General features: G+C 70.2%; 1 protein-coding gene across 3 annotated transcripts; it reads left to right on the forward strand.

Annotated features, from left to right (window-relative positions):
* Positions 1-2,671: 2,671 nt before the first annotated feature.
* LOC311435331 (uncharacterized protein) lies at positions 2,672-16,644 on the forward strand. 3 transcript variants are annotated; one of them, XM_084516159.1, is made up of 31 exons: positions 2,672-3,380; positions 4,780-4,887; positions 5,762-5,896; positions 6,216-6,347; positions 6,436-6,627; positions 6,708-6,791; positions 6,929-7,047; positions 7,132-7,246; positions 7,446-7,532; positions 7,743-7,858; positions 8,107-8,260; positions 8,477-8,568; positions 8,646-8,736; positions 9,016-9,129; positions 9,216-9,472; positions 9,580-9,702; positions 9,845-10,046; positions 10,157-10,312; positions 10,665-10,885; positions 11,064-11,241; positions 11,331-11,459; positions 11,579-11,887; positions 12,129-12,251; positions 12,455-13,963; positions 14,185-14,265; positions 14,442-14,528; positions 14,646-14,737; positions 14,818-14,903; positions 15,412-15,615; positions 15,832-15,984; positions 16,204-16,644. In XM_084516159.1, exons 1-31 carry the CDS (start codon positions 2,964-2,966, stop codon positions 16,437-16,439), a joined length of 6,102 nt encoding a protein of 2,033 aa, XP_084372285.1. In that variant the 5' UTR covers positions 2,672-2,963; the 3' UTR covers positions 16,440-16,644. The 3 variants fall into 3 exon arrangements, with proteins under 3 accessions (XP_084372285.1, XP_084372286.1, XP_084372287.1); XM_084516160.1 differs by having other exon boundaries at positions 2,673-3,380; positions 9,580-9,703; positions 9,861-10,046; XM_084516161.1 differs by lacking the exon at positions 12,129-12,251 and having other exon boundaries at positions 2,673-3,380.
* The last annotated feature ends 87 nt before the right edge of the window (positions 16,645-16,731 follow it).

Below are 16,731 nucleotides of genomic sequence, written 5' to 3' on the forward strand. Positions count from 1 at the left end.
GGGGTGCCAGCTGTCCCCATCCGGCAGCCCTTCCCCTCCCTCCCTCCCCGCAGCCACCAGCTGGCAGCTCCTTTCCCTCCCCATCCCCGGCATTTGCGGGGAGGGGGCAGCAGGTGGGGGCCCAGCTGCCAATTAATCCCACAGCGGGGCTCATCTCGCCCCCCCCTTGCAATGCAGCCCCTCCCGGGTGCTCACCCACCCGGGGGTCCCCCTCCAGCTGCCCGTGGCCGTCCCCACCTGTCCCCAGCAGCTGCCCCGGGCTCTGGCACAAGGGCCCTTTGTGCCAGCGGGGGGCTGGAGGGGGGACAAAGCCCCACAAAGCCCCCTTCCCCTCCTCCTGCACCAACCCAGCTCCTTGGAGAGCCCGAGGGACACCCCGGGGAGGGCTGGGGGGTCCCGGGGGCTGAATGCAGCCCAGCAGCTGCTGGGTTCGGCCTTTTTCAGCAGCTGCCGGCAGCACGGGGAATGCTTTTGGGGCCCGGGCACGGTGTGTTACACAAACTATTTATAGGGCCTGCCTCGCCCGGCACCCAGCGCCTGCATTCCTCCCGCTCGCTGGTCACCCCTGCTGGCACAGCTGCCACCAAGAGAGGGATTTGATGAATTCCTGGGGCTCCGGGGCTGTCCCCGCAGCTGGCAGCAGGGGTAGGTGAGGAGGGGACGCAGCCGTCTCCCCGCACCGTGGGCCATGGGATGGGGCCCTGCGTGTCCCCGCTGCTTACGTGGAGCACTGACGGGTGGCAGCAGGGCTCTGCGCCTCCTGAAGGACCTGATCCAAGCCATAGGTTGGCACGCAGGACTTGGGCGCCCCTTTTCTGGTGTTTGCTGGCACAACAAAGCGGCCTCCTGAGGAGCCCCGGCAGCTTGGCAAACGGGCCCTGCCCCGCGCCCAGAAGATGCAGGTTTCTGCAATCCCTCCGTTCCAGAGGGGTTTTTCATTCCCCACCCTCTGTGCCACGTAATGTCCCCAGGAAGGCGCAGTGTCACCTCCGTGCCTGGCCACTCTCTCCCTTTCTCCTGGGACTGAGCCCCGGGGATTGCCCCCGTGGGCACCGCTGATGGGAAGCTCCCCGTCCCCACCGGCTGCGTGTCTCGGGCTGTCCCCAGCGATGGGCGAAGCTCCCCAGGGAGGAAGATCTCTGCTCTCTCCCCTTGCCACGTACCTGCTGGGGAAATCAGGGCACGGAGAGAGGAAACAGCCCGGCTGGGGTCAGCCACGGAACAGCAGCCCCAGGAGCCTCACCACCAGGCCAGGCGCTGCGCCCTCCGCTTCCCCGATAAAAATCGGGGCCGGGCTCCCTCCCGGGGACACACGGACCCCGTCGCAGCTGCAGCGAGGCTTCAGGTCCCGCGTCCTCCACCGGGGCTCCTCTTGCTGCTGGCGCAGGAGCCCTCGGAGCGCAGCGGAGGCCGGTCCCGGGGGCTGACGTCAGCCCCGGTCCGTGCGGCTCCGGGGCCCGGAGCTGCTTCTGATTCAGGCACGTGGCATCTCTGCGCTGAGGCACGGCCAGCCCTCCTCCCTCATCCGTCCCCGGTTCCCCAGGAGGAATCTGCGGGGCTGGGAAAGGTCACCCTGCCTGCGCCGCCCGGATGGGGCTCTCCGGGCACAGGCTGGGGCACGGGGACAGCGTTCAGGGCCTCGCGTCTCCCCCTTCTCCTAAATTCCGCTTGACCAGGAGCCAAGAGCAAGGGCTTGCAGGCTGGGCTCTTGGAGGGAACAACGAGGGGAAGAAACGAAGCCAGGCAGCCACCAGGAACAAGACACAGGCGGGAAGGGGAAGGGCACGGACTGCTTGGTGCTCGCTGCCTCGTGCCACCCCCTGCCCCGGCACTCCTGTCCCTATGGGGATGGCTGAGGCGTCTTTTGGGGCCAGCTGCCAGCTCGGGGGTGAAACAGGAGCCAGGAGCCTGCCCCGCAGCCCACGTCGCTGCGGTGGGCAGATGTTGTCCCACCCCGCCACTGCCACCCCGACAGATGGGGTCGGCGGTGTGGCTTACAGGGAGGAGGGGGTGTTTAAATGGGCGGCCGGCTGCGGGGATTTTTTGGGGTGCTTTTTTTAATACCGTTGTTATCCCTCGCAGCGAAGGCATCCAAGCCACTCGGGCTGGCGGCGGGTCCACGTGGGGGCTGCTGAGCGGCACGGGCTCCTGTGGGAAGCGAGGCAGAGCGGGGACACGAGGGGGGAAAGCTCCCCGGGACGCGGAGAGAGAGCCTCGGGGAGCCGAGGTGACCCCGCTCCGCGCTGCGCCCTGCTCCGAGCCGCCCCGGAGCGCAGCATCCCCGCCGGGCAGCGCTTCCCGGAGCCGCTCCCGGCGCCGCTCCCGGTGCCGGTGCCGGTGCCGAGGGCTCCCCGTGCCGCAGCCGGGGGGCAGCATGCCCGCCCCACCGCTCGCCGCCCCGCTGCTGCGCGCCCTGCTCGGCCGCCTGCTGCTGCTGGCCCGCAAGCGCCTCCTGCCGCCCCTCCGCCGCCTGGGCCGCCGGCTGCGCTCCGGGGAGAGCCGCCAGGCCCTGCTCACCTGCCTGCTCTGCATCCTCAACCTGCACAAGAAGGTGGACGGCTGAGCTCGGCACGGCCGAGGGGGGGCCGGGCGCGGAGCCGCCTCCCCTGCGCCGCCGCCGGGGGAGGGACCGGCACCGGCACCGGGGAGGGGAAGGGAAGGGAAGCGAAGGGAAGCGAAGGGACGCGCCCCGCCGGGGGCGGAGGGGCCGGAGAAGCCCTCCCGAGCCCCGGGCCATGGGACCCGGGTCCCCGGAGCCCCCCCCGGCCGCGGCGGGGCCGCCCCGCTGAGCGCCCCCCCGGCGAGGGGCGGCCCCGGCACCGCCGCGCCCGCTCCGGGGCGGGCTCCGGCAGCGGGGGAGCAGCGGCGCCGCTTCGCCCCGAGCAGCCCGAGCAGGATCCCCGGGACCCCCCCGGTTCCCCCGGGCCTCCTCCCCGGCCTGGAGCCCCGGCCGGAGCGGGAGGATGTCGGGCAGCACGGCGAGGAAGGTGCAGCCCTTCACCATCAGCACCAAGCTGTCCCTGCCCAAGTGCGCCGCCGATTTCGCAGCCGACGCCTGCCCCGGCATCGCCCTGGCCTCGGCGCTGGACAACCACCGGGGCCTCCGGAGAGACCTCAACCAGCGCATCTCCCTCTACCTGGCCCAGGCCAGGGGGGGGTCCCCGGGGCCCCCCGGCCAGCCCCGCCGCGGGGAGGAAGGCGGCGAGGAGGAGAGGCTGAGCCGGGGCTCCCTGGCGCGCTCCATCAAGAAGATCACGCTCTCCAACTGGCACGGGGAGGCCGGCTCCGGGGATGCAGGGGGGTCCGGGGAGCCCGGGAGGGCCGGAGGGGAGAGGAACCACAACAACAACAACAGCAGGACGGGGAAGGCTCAGTTCAAGGTAAGCGCTCCCCTCAAACCCTGCTCCCCGTCCCGCTTTGGGGCCAGATCCTGGTTCAGCGCCTGCGGCGGGAGGGCTGCGGGGTGCTCGAGGGGATGGGCGAGCCCAGGATGAACGTGGGTGGGAAAGCTCGGCCCCACAGGTTGAGCCCTGGGGGGCTCAGCCCTTTGGATGCTCGCGGTCGCGTGCGGGGAGCTGGGAACTCGCCCCCCGCTCCTTTACCAGAGGGGAAACCGAGGCTGGGAGAAGGGAAGTGACTCACGAGGGGCCGCGCGGTGAGGCAGAGCCAGGACAAGGCTGCTGCCCGCCCGGCCCCCGCCACGGGACCCGGGAGCCCTGGCAGCCTGCCCTCTGCGTTTCGGCCCTGGCGGATGCGGGTGTCCCGAGAGACCCCCCCTGTGGGGCCGGGATGGGGAGCGGGGCGGCTGGGAGACCTCGCCAGGAGCTCCTTGTGCTTTAACCCCGACCCGCAGCGGCTGGTTTCGCAGCAGGATAGCGCCGGGGAGAGCCGCGCAGCCGGCTGCCAAAACCCTCTCCTTCATTGCCAATAAAGGCCAGGCGCAGCCTCGCAAGAGCTGCCGGGCCCTCGGGCACGCAGGCAGCTCCTCGTGGCACGAGCAGCCTGCGCAGCCCGAGGGGCATCAGCCTGGGGGCTCCCCTCGTTCCTACAAGGAACGCCCGGAGGTGCTGCTCGGCCAGGAGCACGAGCCTTTGCACCTCTGCTTTGCGTGGGAGGCGCCTTCAGCCTGCAGGGCAGCGAGAGGAAGGGTTTGTTCCTCCCGAGCGAGGACCCAGCTCCGGCCAGAGGGACCGGCCCCGTGCGGGAAGGATGAAATCATCCCTGTGCCGCCGGCCCTATTTGCCTGCCGCCGGCGGGGCGCGGGACGGGGCCCTAAATACAGCTCCCCTGTCACCCGCGGGCTCGGCGAGGGGCTCGCGGGGTGCTGCCTGCCAGAGGGGCTTCACGGGGTCCCGAATGGCATCCGATGGGCGTAGAGGGTCAGAGGGACTGCCCTTGGGCACGGCCCAAGCGATCCCACGTGCTTCTTGCCCTGGGCTTGGGCCACGGGGAGGCTAAGGTAACACGGAGTTCATCCCAGGCCTCCTCGCCGTGCCTCTTCTGCTCACACCCCGGCCCCTCCATCCTGCGGGAGCCCTTCCCGGTGACTCAGCCGCCCTCTTAACTCTTGCCTCCTGGCCCGGAGCAAAATAAAATAAGAAAACGTGTGTGGGGGAGCCAAAATGAAGCCAGCACCCCGCAAGGCGGCTTCGGCAGCTCTTCCCTGCAAGCAGGGGCTGTGGCTGCTGCCGGGGGGGGTGCAGGAGCGCTGCCAGGCTCCCCGTCGCTGGCACCCACCTCGCTGCCAGGCTGACGGGGCTGCGCCTTCCCCGCCTCCAGGTCTATCTCAGGAAGGATGTGGACGGGGAGGACGACAAGCAGGAGGCTGCGAGCCCCCAGCCCGGCGGGTTCTGCTCCCCGCTGGACAGAGGTTCCCCCTTGGAGGCGGTACGTCCCCGCGCACGCTGCCGGGAAGGGGTGACCGAGGGCTTGGGGCTGAGCAAACGGGGCTGGGGGGGTTTGCGCAGAGCCCGGGGGTGCACGAGGGCATCTGCCCAAAAAAACGGGGTGCGTCTATCGCCAGGGGGCACAGGGGCTGGGGTTTAGGGCTGGCAGGGGGCTGGGTTACGGGCACTTCCAGCGCTGGCTGGGGATGACGGAGTCGCGGGAGGGCCTGAGAATCTGTGTTGCTATTTAAAAAAAAAAAAAAAAGCAGGAAAAAGAAAAAGAAAAAAAAAAAAGATTTCTCCAGTTCTTGTGGTTAGGCAGAGAGGCTTTGAAAAGCGACTCCCATGTCATCAGCGGGGCAGCGCACGCCAGAGTGCTGAGAGAGCCTGACGCTCGCCCCAACCCTGCAGCCCTGCACCCAGGAGGTGGCACCCTGCGGGCATGGGTGCGCCGAGCCCCCCGTGGGACCCCTGCCCCCTGCCAGCCCCAGGAGGGCAGCGGGGGGCATTTCGGGGCCCCGTGCTGGGAACCAGCGCCTGGGAGAGGCCGCGCTCCCCCCGGGCTCCGTGCAGCTGGGCCCAGGGCTGCGTTTGGAGGGGGGCCAGCTCCTTGTGCTGGCTGACCTTCGCCATGGCCCCCGGCGGAGCTGGAGCCCTGACAGAGCATTTCGTCAGCCCGGGGGCCATGCTGTGCTTCTCCCCCCCCCTCTGCCACCCCTTTTGCTTGGGCCGGGGGTCTCCCTGGCTCGCTCTGCGCCCCTCTGTCCCCCACGGGGTGACCCAGGGTAGTGAACACCATGGGCATGTCCCCTCCTTGAAGCCCCCAGGCAGCAGGGTGGGGTGACATGCTGCCCCCCCCGGCTCTGCCCCCCCAGCTGGCACCCCATAAAGACAGCCCCAGGAGCAAGGAGCCGGCGGCCCCCAGGAGCGTGGGGCGAAGCATGCCGGGGGCACCCACCCTCCTGGACCCCAGCCCCCTGCTCGCCCAGTTCAACCGGGAGATGCTGCAGGTGAGCCTACCCGGGGGGAATAGGGCCGGGATGGGGGCCGGGAGCGGGATCAGGACCCAGGCTGCCTTCCTTTGGGGCTGCGGGTGGGGTGCGCCGCGGGGAGGGCTGCGCGGCCGGCCTCGAGCCGAGCCATTGTTGCGGCGTGAGATCATCTTTGGCCGCCTCCGCCTGGCTGTCAGCCCCGGGGAGAGGGGGTCAGCCCGCACCGGGGCCCTGCTTCCTCCTCCTCCTCTTCCTCCTCCTCCTCCCGACGGGGACGGGGACGGGAGGAGGGAGATGGGGGCTGTTGGAGACAGACACGGCTCTTGCCACCCCGCAGGCGGAGGGCTGGGTGCGAGGCAAGCTGCGGGACCTGCAGGACGGCTGCGAGCTGCAGGGCTGGGAGCAGGTGGCGCAGGCCCTGCAGAGGGAGATGAAGGACTTCGACAACACCCTCATCAAGCTCAGCCAGGTGAGGCACAGGATAACCCACGGGGCACCCCCCCGTGGGCGATCCGCGAGCCCCCCAGTGACCCGTTTTGGGGTCCCTCTCCCCGCAGATGGGCGAGCAGCTGGCGTGCAGGCCGAGCCCCGGCGGCGAGGCGGTGCGGAGGCAGCTGCAGGCGCTGCGGGAGCAGTGGCAGCTCCTGAAGCAGACGGCCGCCAGCCAGAGCCGGGCCCTGGGCGGGCTGCGCAGCCTGCAGGACTTCGGCAGGAAGGCGGAGAGCCTGGAGGCATGGATCCGCAGCAAGGTGAGGTGCAGGTGGTGGGCGCAGCGCCCTTGGGACGGGCTGCCACGTCCCCCCCTTGCTCACAGCAGCCCCTGTTCCAGGAGGAGAAGCCCTGCCTGGCGGCACTCCTGCAGGAAAGCCCGGATAAGATCCAGCTCACCCGCCGCATCCTCGACTTGAAGCAGGTGGGCGCAGCTCGGCTCCATCTCACGGGGTTCAGGGTATGGGTGGCCAGCCCGTGCCCACCCCAGCTGCTCCCCAAAACCCAGCCGGAGCCCCCGAGGTTCTTGGGGGTGCTGATTTCTGCCTCTGCCCGCCCCAGGAGGAGCAGCACTTCCAGAGCCTGCACGAGGAGCTCAACAGCCTGGCCCAGAAGCTGGAGAAGCAAGGCAAAAGCGAGAGCCGGAGCGTCTCCGCCCGGCGCAAGCACCTCAACAAAATGTGAGCGGGGCGGCGGGGCGATGGAGCAGGGGGGTCCATGGTGGGCACCAGCCGCCCCTCACCGCTGCGATTCCCCCCGGGCAGGTGGCTGCGGCTGCAGGGCACCCTGAAGGAGCACCACGAGGCCCTGCAGCTGGCCCTGGAGGTCGCCGCCTTCCTGCAGCAGGCTGATGCCCTGCTGGGTGCCATCCACGCCAAGGTAGCAGCCCCGGGCAGGGTGGCACGGCGGGGGGAGCGCCCCGCTCCCGTCCCCTGCATTCGGAGGGTCCTCGGGGTGTGAGAGCTGGGGGGCAGAGCCAGAGCAGCAAACGGGGCTGGGCTGGGAGGATTCGAGCACGGCGGAGCTGAGGGCAGGGTCCTGTCCCCCTCCCCGCGCTGAGCGCGGCTTCTTCTCGCAGTGGAGGAGCGTCTGCGGCGTGGGGAAGCACGGGGAGGCCGAGGCCAGCCGGGATCGGGATGTCAGGGACATAGCCAGCCAGGTGATGGTAAGCGCGGGTGCCACCCTCGTCCTCTGAGCCCTGGGGGCACCCTGGGGACGGGGGCTCGCGTGCCTTGCGGGGTCAGCGCTGGCAGTGGGGGCTGGGGGGTCGGCGTGCACCCCAAACCCACATGGGGCAGCCGGGGCCGAGGGTGGGGGCAGGCAGCCACTTGTGTGGGGCTCGTCCCGGCCCTGCCACCGCTCCCCTGTCCCACAGATGCTGGACGTGACCGTGTCGCAGCTCCTCAGCCTGCAGCCCAGCCTGGCGGCCCGAGTCACCCCCAAGCACCGGGACGTGAAGGAGAGCTGGGCCCGGCTCCAGCAGGCGCTGAGGTGGGGCAGCCCCCGGCCAGGCTGTATCTGGCTGTGGGGAGAAGGGGTTTGGGGTTTGCAGCTTGGCCCCAGGGTCTGGGCTCCTTGGTCAGGCTCACGGTGCCGTGAGCTCAGAGGGTTCCCTCCTTTTTCCATTTCCTCGGTGGAAAATGGGGTGATCAGGACCACGAAAAGTGAGCTTTAGGGGCTCTCTTTTCTCCATCCTCTGCCCCCCCCCGAGCCTCCTTTCTCTCCCTGCCCCTTCCCAGGACCGAGAAGGCTCCGGCAGTGGCTCTGGGAAGCAGTTTCCCAGGGGGAGAAGCTGCGGCTGCGAGCACTGAGCCCCGCGGAGACGGCAGCAGCCGGGAGCTGGTGGGAAAGGAGGCAGGAGACAAGCAGAAGAGAGATCCCGGCGGCAGCACGGTGAGCACGGCAGCTCAGCCCTGCCTCCCCCCGGCCTCTCCGGGGCCTCCATGGTAGGAAGGCGGCCGAGCTTGTGGGAATTTGGCCGCTGGCCCAAGCCCAAGCCCAGCGCTGTGCCGTGGCTGGGATGCAGCAAGGAGCCCTGCACCCGGCCCGCGGCGAGGCGAAGCGCTTTTGGGGCCGGGCGGAGGAGGCATGGGAGCCTTGGTGCCGCAGGTGCCGAAGGACGTGTCGAGGAGGCTGGTGGAGCACGTGCGAGGCGAGGAGAGCGGCCCCGGCTGTCCGGCAGCGGGAGGGGACAGCAGGAGGTACGGGCTCGTGGAGGAGGCTGTGGGGAGCGGGGCGGAGCGGGGGTCCCCGTGGCTGACCGCCCCCCTCTCCGCAGGAGGAGACGGGGTCCTGGAGAGGTGGAGGCTGAGAGGGGCACGCGGCCCCCCGAGGCCCTGGCGCAGGATGTCGGCCGGGTGCCAAGCACGGTAACGCCTCCCCGAGAGCCCCGCCGTGTCCCCCTGCCCCTCTATTCCCAGTCCATTCATTTTCGGGGTCCCCTTTCCCACCCCCTGCAAATTTTGGGGGCGCACGTCCCCGTGCTCCTCAGCAGGCTGCAGCCCCGCTCGAGGAGAGCCCCCCCAGCTCCCGGGGCGGGTGCCGAGAGCTGGGAAGGGCGGGCTCCAGCGCGGCTGTGCCCCCACTGAGCCCCCTCCAGCCTGGGGACACGGGGTGGCAGCCGCCCTGAGCGCTGCCCCTGCCTCCAGGAGGGCGCGGGGAGCCCCCAGGTGGAGGCCATGCTGCGGGAGCTGGGCGAGCTGTGGGAGGACCTGCAGAGGAAGCACCAGGAGAATGGTGCCGTGTTGAGGGAAATCGATAAGGTGAGTGGCTGGTGTCACCCTCACGCTGCTCCTGCACCCCCTGGGGGGCCAATGGGGTCGGTCCCACCTCCCCGCTGTCCCCGCAGGCGCTGAGGCTGGTGGGGGAGCTGGACCGTGCCGAGCGGTGGCTGCAAGCCGTGGCGGGGTCGCTCTCGGAGCCAGCTGCCATGAGGAGCCCCGCGGAGCTGCGCAGGGACCTGGAGGGGACGGGCCAGCTGGAGAGGCAGCTCCTGCTGTGCGGCGTCAAGCTCCAGGCGCTGCGGGAGGAGGCGGCGGGCGGGACGCCCGCGGAGCGCGAGGGAGTGAGGAAGATGCAGAGGAAGGTGGAGATGGTGGAGGAGAAGTGAGTAGCAGGGGAGGCCGCCTCCTCTCCGGTCCCGGGGTGCGTGGGGAGGAGGAGGTTTCACCCAGGGAGGTGCAGGTGTCCACGAGGGCCGCCTGTCCCCGTAGGTTGGCACACGTGCAGGCAGCCCTGCGGCGCCGAGCCGCCGACCTGCGCGACTCCCTGGTGCTGTCCGAGTTCCTGCAGAACCTGCAGGAGGAGGAGGAGCGGAGCCGGCAGGGATCCGGGGAGGTGAGCAGCGGGGATGGGAGCCCTTTGGGATTGCCCAGCAGCTGGGGACAACCCGAGGGTTGGTCTGAGGCTGGCAAGGGGGCTGCCCCTCTCCAGCCAGGACGCTTTGGGGGTTGCTCCACACCTCCCTCACGCCCAGCGGCTCTGTTGGTTTCAGCCAGGGAGCGGGCACCGTGGCTCGCAGGGGGCTTTTCCCCTGCTCTCGGCCCGGGCTGAGGACGGCGAGGAGGCGAGCAGCCCCTTGGGAGAGCTGCAGGAGGCCGTGGAGATGCTGAACGACGCGGCCAAGGAGCGGGAGCGAGTGATGGAGGTGGCGGCGGAGACGGAGAGCCTGGAGCGCCTGGTAGGGGACGGGGACAGGGGGGCTTCGGGGACACGACCCGGGCGGCCCACCCGCAGCTGTGAGGGGTCCCGTGGTGGGGCTCACCTCTGCCCTCCCTCCCTCCTGCCCAGGTGGCAGCGGTGTCCCCACGCCTGGAGGCCCTGCGGCGCAGCGCCGAGGCCCTGGCTCGCGACACGGCGCAGGCGGAGAGCGGCTTCACCACGGTGAAGAGCGAGCAGGACCTGCCGGGGCTGCAGGGCTTGCAGAGCCGCCAGCAGGAGATGGAGGTGAGCTCCGGGAGCCCCGCGGCCGGCCGGGCACGTGGCGGGGAGGTGCCCGGGCAGGATGGGGCCATCCCGGGGAGGCGCTGGCCCCCGGGGGCCCAGGTGTCGTCAGCTTTGGCGCGTGGCGGCGTCTGGGCTGGAATTTTCCAGCCCGGGCCAGGGAAGGGGAGAGAGCTCGCCTCAGCTGCCCCATGCCAGCGCCCGGCTGCCAGCACCTCGCTCATCTTTCTGCCGGCGGGGTGGTGACTCAGGCGGGCAGGCGGGGAAACCGCGCGGGGAAAACTGCCCGGCCATGGCACCCGCAGCATCCTGAGGCTTTTTTTTTTTTTTTTTTCCCTCCCCTTTTGGTCTTCAGCGTGAGGTGTCGGAGACCCTGCAGGGGCAGCTGGAGGAGCTGGAGCAGGGAGCTGCCCGCTTGCAAGAGCTCTGCCCTGCTCGCCTGTGCCCCATCAGCCGGGAGGTGCAGGACACGCTGCGGGCGTGGGCAGGGCTGCGGGAGCTGCTGCGGGAGACCCGTGGGCACGTGCAGCAGGCCGGCCGGCTGCGGCACTTCTTCAGGGATTACTTGGCCATGATGTGAGTGCTGAGGAGCCCGCGGGGTTGTCTCTGGGGAAAGGATGTCGGGGGGACCTCAGGCCCTGCACAGCCATCGGGGTCTTGGGGTCCCTGAGGTGCCACATCACGTGGGAGACGAGGGCAGGCTGGGAATGGCTTCCCTGGGCTGTCCCCGAGCCCGTCCTTCGTGCGCCCTCAGCTCCTGGACGGAAGACACGCGGGCTCAGATCTTCTCCGAGAGCCCGAGCGGCCCCGGCTTCCTGGAGACTCAGTGTGAGGAGCTGGAGAAGAAGATCGAGGGCAAGCTGCAGGAGTTCGAGGAGCTGGCAGCGGCGGGGCAGCAGCTGGTGGCAGAGGAGCACTACCTGAGCGCTACGGTAAGCGGCGGAGAGCCGGGACGAGCGGCACGGGGCCCTGGGGCCGCTGGGGTCCTGGCGGGGGCCACCCAGCATCTCCGTCCCCATAGATCCAGGAGCGCCTGGAGGAGCTGCAGAGCATGCTGGGCTGGGTGCTGGTGCGCTGGCGAGCGCAGAGGCACCAGCGGGATGAGAGGAGGGACCCCGAGAGCCCGCGGAGAGCATCCCCTGCCAGCCAGGTGAGCACCCAGCTGGGCTGAGAGCCCCGATGGAGCAGGGGGCACAGGCAGTGGGGGACGTGTCTCGTCCTGGCAAAGTGCAGCCCCTCCTCCAGCTTCCCTCCTGCCTCATTCCCCAGGAGCAGCGCGCCCCATGCACTCAGGAGAGCATCCTCAGCCCGGCGAGGCTCCCTCCCTGCTCCTTCCCCGTGCCCGCACAAGGACTGGAGCCGCGGGTGCCAGCAGGGACAGCGCTCTCCCCTCCAGCATCACCTCCCAGCAGCTCAGGAAGCCCCGAGCAGGCTCTGGCCTGGGATCCCTCCGAGACCTCCACGCTGCTGCTGCCGCCGCGGGGCCCCGGCGGGCTGGGGGGCACGGTCAACCTCATCCTGAGCATCGGCAAGAAGGGCGAGAAGAAGAAGGTGCAGATCGAGGAGGCGCCACGGACGGTACGTGGGGCTGGGCGGAGGGCTTGGAAGGCTCCTGGGTGTCCCCCGTGGTGGCACCCGGCCGGGCTGTCCCCAGGAGAGCTGCCCGACCTGCGTAAGGCTCTGCTGGATGTCAAGCGCCTCCCGAGGGCTAAGGACCAGCTTGTGCCACCCTTTTCCTGCACTTTCCTGGCTGCAGCTCCTCACCCCCGCGCATCCAACCCCCCCCCATCTCTCTCTGTCTCTCTCTCCCCCTGCTCAGCTCCCTGCCACTAAACCCTCGGGCTGTAAAACCTTTTGGAAGCGTTGCCAGGGGCTTGTAGGAAACACTTGGGGTAGTTTAAGGCGAAAGAGAAAGCCGCCTCGCCAGCCAGCGGCGGAAGAGGTAACGGCCCCGGGGGAGGCCGCGTGCGGGGCGGAGCGGCTGCATGGTGTGAACCCGCCTGCTCCATCCAGACCTGGGCTGCCACAGCCTCGCAGGGACACGGGAGGGCTGTGTGGGGGACAGCCCCGAGGGCCGGGAGGGCTGGGGATGCCGGGCGAGGCGTTTCCAGGAGCCGGGGCTCAGCCCTCCCTCCGTGCCCGCAGGTGCTGCTGGAGGAGAGCTACGGGGAAGGGGCCAGGAGCAGCTCCGGCACGCCGCAGCCAGCAAAGCGGCCGCCTGCCGCGTCCTGCCGCCCTCCGGCACCCGGCTCCGGCACGCCGCCGGCCTCCCACACCCTGCCCAAGGCCAGCACGGGCTCCCTCTTCAACAGCCTGCAGAGGAGGGAGCGGGCCAGGGCCGAGCAGGCACGGCTGCTGACGCTTCAGGGGATCATGGGCGCCAGCTCGCTGCAGCCCCTGCCCGAGGAGCGGCACGGCCCCAGCAACACCTGGCCCCTCAAATGCGGCTGGAGGAAGGCAGCGGGGCCCCCCGGCCCCCAGCTCGGGGAGCTGCTGCTCTACGTGAAGAACCCCCTGGTGCGGGACATTGACGCCGAGTGCGGGGCGGCCCCCCGGCACCCCAAACCTCGCCTGGCTCCCCCCGGAGCCGCGCGGCGCCCGGGGCCCAAAGCCACGTGCCCTCACCTCGCCCTGGGCTCCGTGCTCAGCCTGGAGCTGCCCAAGGATGTGGCGGTGCTGGGGCGCCTCCGAGATGCCGCACCGGCAGAGGAGGAGGAGGAGGAAGAGAGGAAGGGCAGGGGGGTGAGGTGCTGGGAGCCCCCTGGAGAGGACACGGGCGGGCACGGTCCCCGGCAGCCCGGCGATGTCCTGGGGGTGTCCCCCAAAGCCGAGCGAGGAACGTGGCTCGAGGAGGTGAGCTTCAACCCCAGCTCCAGCCGGCACAAGGCGCGGGGCCCGCGGGCTGCCCACGGCACCGGGGAGGAGCGCAGGAGCCCGCGGCACCCCGGCAGCACCAGGCAGCACCTCCTGGACTCGAGGCCGGGCCGGCAGCCCCACAGCAGCGTGCTGCACGAGCAGGATCTGCTGCCCGCCCGCCCGCAGCAGGACGGCAGCCCCAGAGCCAGCTGCAGGGCCTGGCACCGCGAAGCCACTCACCTGGAGATGGGGACGTCCCCCACCGGCACCCCGCACGGGGCAGGAGCCGTCCCCGCTGCTGCCCCCGCTCAGCACCCCCCCAGCAGCAGCGCCCAGCCCGCAGGGTGCCCGGCTTCCCCCGCTGCTCCCACCCAGCTCTCTGTCTTCGAGTGGGCGCTGGGGTCCCCGCAGCCCCCCAGCCCCGTGCGGGGTGCCCAGGAGGTTTGCCACCCTGCCCACGGGCAGTTCGAGGAGGAGGAGGAGGAGCTGCAGGCCATTTGGGATGGGGTGGGTGAGCGGCGTGCGCCCGGCCACCCGCCGGGGAGCCCCCCCAGCTCCGACACCGCCGGCGGGCCCCTCATCCTCTCCTCGGCCAACAACGTGCTGGTGGCCAAGTTCACCCTCCCCAGCGCCGCCCGGATCCTGCACAGCCCAGCCGGAGGGAAGGGGCACGCGGGCAGCCCCCAGGGGCACGGGGCAGCCCCCTGCCTGGAGGGGACGGTGGCTGTGCCCCCCTCGGACAGCCCCGCTGCGTGGGATCGGCGGAGGCAGCGGGACGAGGAGAGAGAGGGCGGCCAGGTCAGTGTGGGGAGGAGCGTGGGGATGAATTCGGGAGTGCCGGCTGCACGGGGCTCCCCAAACTGCTCAGCCTTAGCAGGCAGCACTTAACCCTAAAAAAAAAAAGGGTGCCCTGGTGTAGCTCAGCCCCAGCTGTCCCATTTGGTGCTGCCCGCTCGGGCAAACCTGCATGCCCTGGGGCCGGTCCGGGGCTCCCTCCCTCACCTGCTGTCTGCTTGCAGGCTCCTGCTGGTAAAACGGAGTTCCAGATGATGGAGGGGACGCTGGAAAGGAAGCACGTGCTGCAGGCGGGAGGGAGGAAGGTACAGTCTGTGGCACCAGGGTGCTGGGCATGAGGCCGTGGGGGCTGCTGGAGCGGGGCGCGGCAAGGGGACACCTCCGTGCACCTGCGGGACCCTAATGGGGGCACCCCACAGCACCTGACGGATGCTGACCCGCCATCCCCGTGTCCCCTCTGTCCCCTGCTCGTGTCCCGCAGGCCAGCTGCCGCGCCTGGGGCCTCTTCCACGCCGTGCTGATGCGGCAGACGCTGTGCTTCTACCAGGACCGGAGAGACAGCCTCAAGGTACGGCGCCCTGAGGGGGGCTCTGTGTGACGGGGGGTGGTCCTCGTGGCCGGCTGGGGAAGGGGGAGCCGCACACCCCGCCATGCTTTTTGCTTTTTGCTCTTCCCCGTGCTGCAGAGCTCCGTGGTGGCCCTGCCCCTCAACCTCGCTGGGGCCGTCTGCGCTCCGGACAGCGAGTACACCAAAAAGACCAACTGCTTCAGGCTGCAGTGAGTTCTCCCGGGAGATGGGGAGCCATCCACAAGCCACGCTTTTCTTGCTGCTTGACCTCTTCTTCTTCCCCTGGCAGGCTGCGGGACGGCTCCGAGTACCTCCTGCGGGCCCCGTCGCAGCCCCTGCTGAACGAGTGGGTCTCCAAGCTGCAGCAAAACTCAGGTGAGCAGCCCTTGGAGCAGGCACCTCGGTGCTGCAGCCCCTTCGGAGCCGGGTATGGGATGGATGAGCCGAAACACGGCTGCCCCTGAGTTGCACAGGCTCCTGCCCTGCCTCGGGAGCTGCGCGTCCCCGCCAGCAGGATTTGGAGGCTTGGTTTTCGCCCCGCGCACACACAGTTAGGAATCAGGAATAACAGGGCTGACGTCAGCCGAGGCTCAGCAGCAAAAAAAAAAAAAAAAAAAAAAAACAGCCTCGGGAAGATTATAAACGGGCTCCGGGCATCCCGTGCCCTTCATCTGCCATTCCTGTGGGGCTGGGAGCCCCTTCCTGGCCAGGGGATGTGCCAGAGCGGCGTCTCCCCGATGCCACAGCCATTCCCTGGGGGGCTGATTTGCAGGAGCCAGCCCATCTCCTGCAGATGGTGGCCACGGATGGTCACCCCGCGGGCTCTTTGGGGTGTCCCACGTGCCCCCTATGCCACAGCGTGCCCCTCTGCCCCTCTGCCCAGGTTTCCCCGAAGTGGATTACTTCCAGGCGGCCGCGCAGTGCGTCGAGGGTGCCAGCTTCAGCCCCGGCAGCTGCCCCCTGCAGGGTCCCCACCAGGCTGTGACCGCCAAGAGCCCGGAGATCGTGGTGCTGCCCCGCTCCAACGCCCGGCTGCAGCTGCCCCAGGACGTGCAGGACGGCCACACCGATGGCACATCGGCAGCAGGTGACTTCTTCCTCGCACCCGCGTCTCCGGGCCCCGTGGGGTTTCCCCTACTTGCTGCCCAAATGCAGCCCCAGCAGTGGCCTGTGGTGGCCTTGCTTTTTGTCGTAGTGCCATGGTGGTGTCTGTAGGACATCCTGACCCGGGGGCAAGGCAAGCCGCTGGTGGAGAGCCTTTCCACCTGGCTGTGTGTCCCTGTAACGCCTCCTTCTCCTTCAGAGGATGTCTGCGGGGCCGCCAGCCCCACAGCTGGGCCCAGGGAGCAGCAGCAGTCACCCCGGACGTCCCCCGGGCTGTGGGACAATGGCTGCCCAGACGAGGACGACTGCGGGCTGGTGGCCAACAAGCGGCGGTCCTACTCCTTCACCTCAGGTACGGTGGGCTCGGGGCACACCCGTACGGGGCAGGAGGTGCTTCACCCACCGCTCTTTGTCCCGGTGGCGTGGCGGTGGCCATGGGATAGGTCCCGAGCCCCCCCAGGAGGCATCTCCCACCCCTTGCGCCCCGCGGGGTGGCCGTGCTCAGCACCCCGTGCCCGGCTCGGGGAGGGCTCTGGGGGTGCCGGCAGCCTCTCCCTGCTCCCTCCCGCAGCCACCTACCAGAAGATCACCCCGCTGGCCGTGCCCCAGGAGCCACGAGAGGCCGGGGGCAGCTACTCGGTGACGCTCTACATCGGGGAGCAAGCGGCGGCCGTGCCCAGGGCGCGCTGCCGCTCCTTCGTGGCCCGACCGGGGAGCCCCCGGGACCCACTGGGGGAGAAGCCCCCCGGCGCCCCCCGCCCCAAGAACAAGTCCGTCTTCAAGAAGTTCTTCGGCAAGAAGGAGTGAGCCCCGGCCGAGGGCGAGGAGAGCCCCTCGCCTGCCCGTCTGCCTGCCCTCCTGGCACTGGCTGCGCCCCCAGCACCCGCTCACCACTCGCCGCCTGCCCGGGGGGGCTGCACCGCACCCTGCCTCCCCCCTGCCCCCCCCGGGCCTCCCCCCACACGCAGCACAGGCAGGGCCGGGGGTGTTTTTATTAAAAAACAGATCGACACGCCGGCTGGGAGCTTCTTCCTCCAGCCCCAACGTGGGTGGGGGGCTCCGCTCCGGCGCGTGCTGCCTGCTGTGGGGGTCGGGGAGT

The sequence above is a fragment of the Aythya ferina genome (genome assembly GCF_964211825.1).
Source record: "Aythya ferina genome assembly, chromosome: 3".
NCBI lineage: Eukaryota > Metazoa > Chordata > Aves > Anseriformes > Anatidae > Aythya > Aythya ferina.

Excerpts from the sequence above, each read along its gene's own strand:
- LOC311435331 (XM_084516159.1), top strand. The coding sequence starts at position 2,964 with ATGTCGGGCAGCACGGCGAGGAAGGTGCAGCCCTTCACCATCAGCACC. Across the intron at positions 8,737-9,015 it reads TCGGCCGGGTGCCAAGCACG|GAGGGCGCGGGGAGCCCCCA; the intron begins GTAACGCCTCCC and ends CCCTGCCTCCAG. Across the intron at positions 13,964-14,184 it reads AGGAGAGAGAGGGCGGCCAG|GCTCCTGCTGGTAAAACGGA; the intron begins GTCAGTGTGGGG and ends GTCTGCTTGCAG.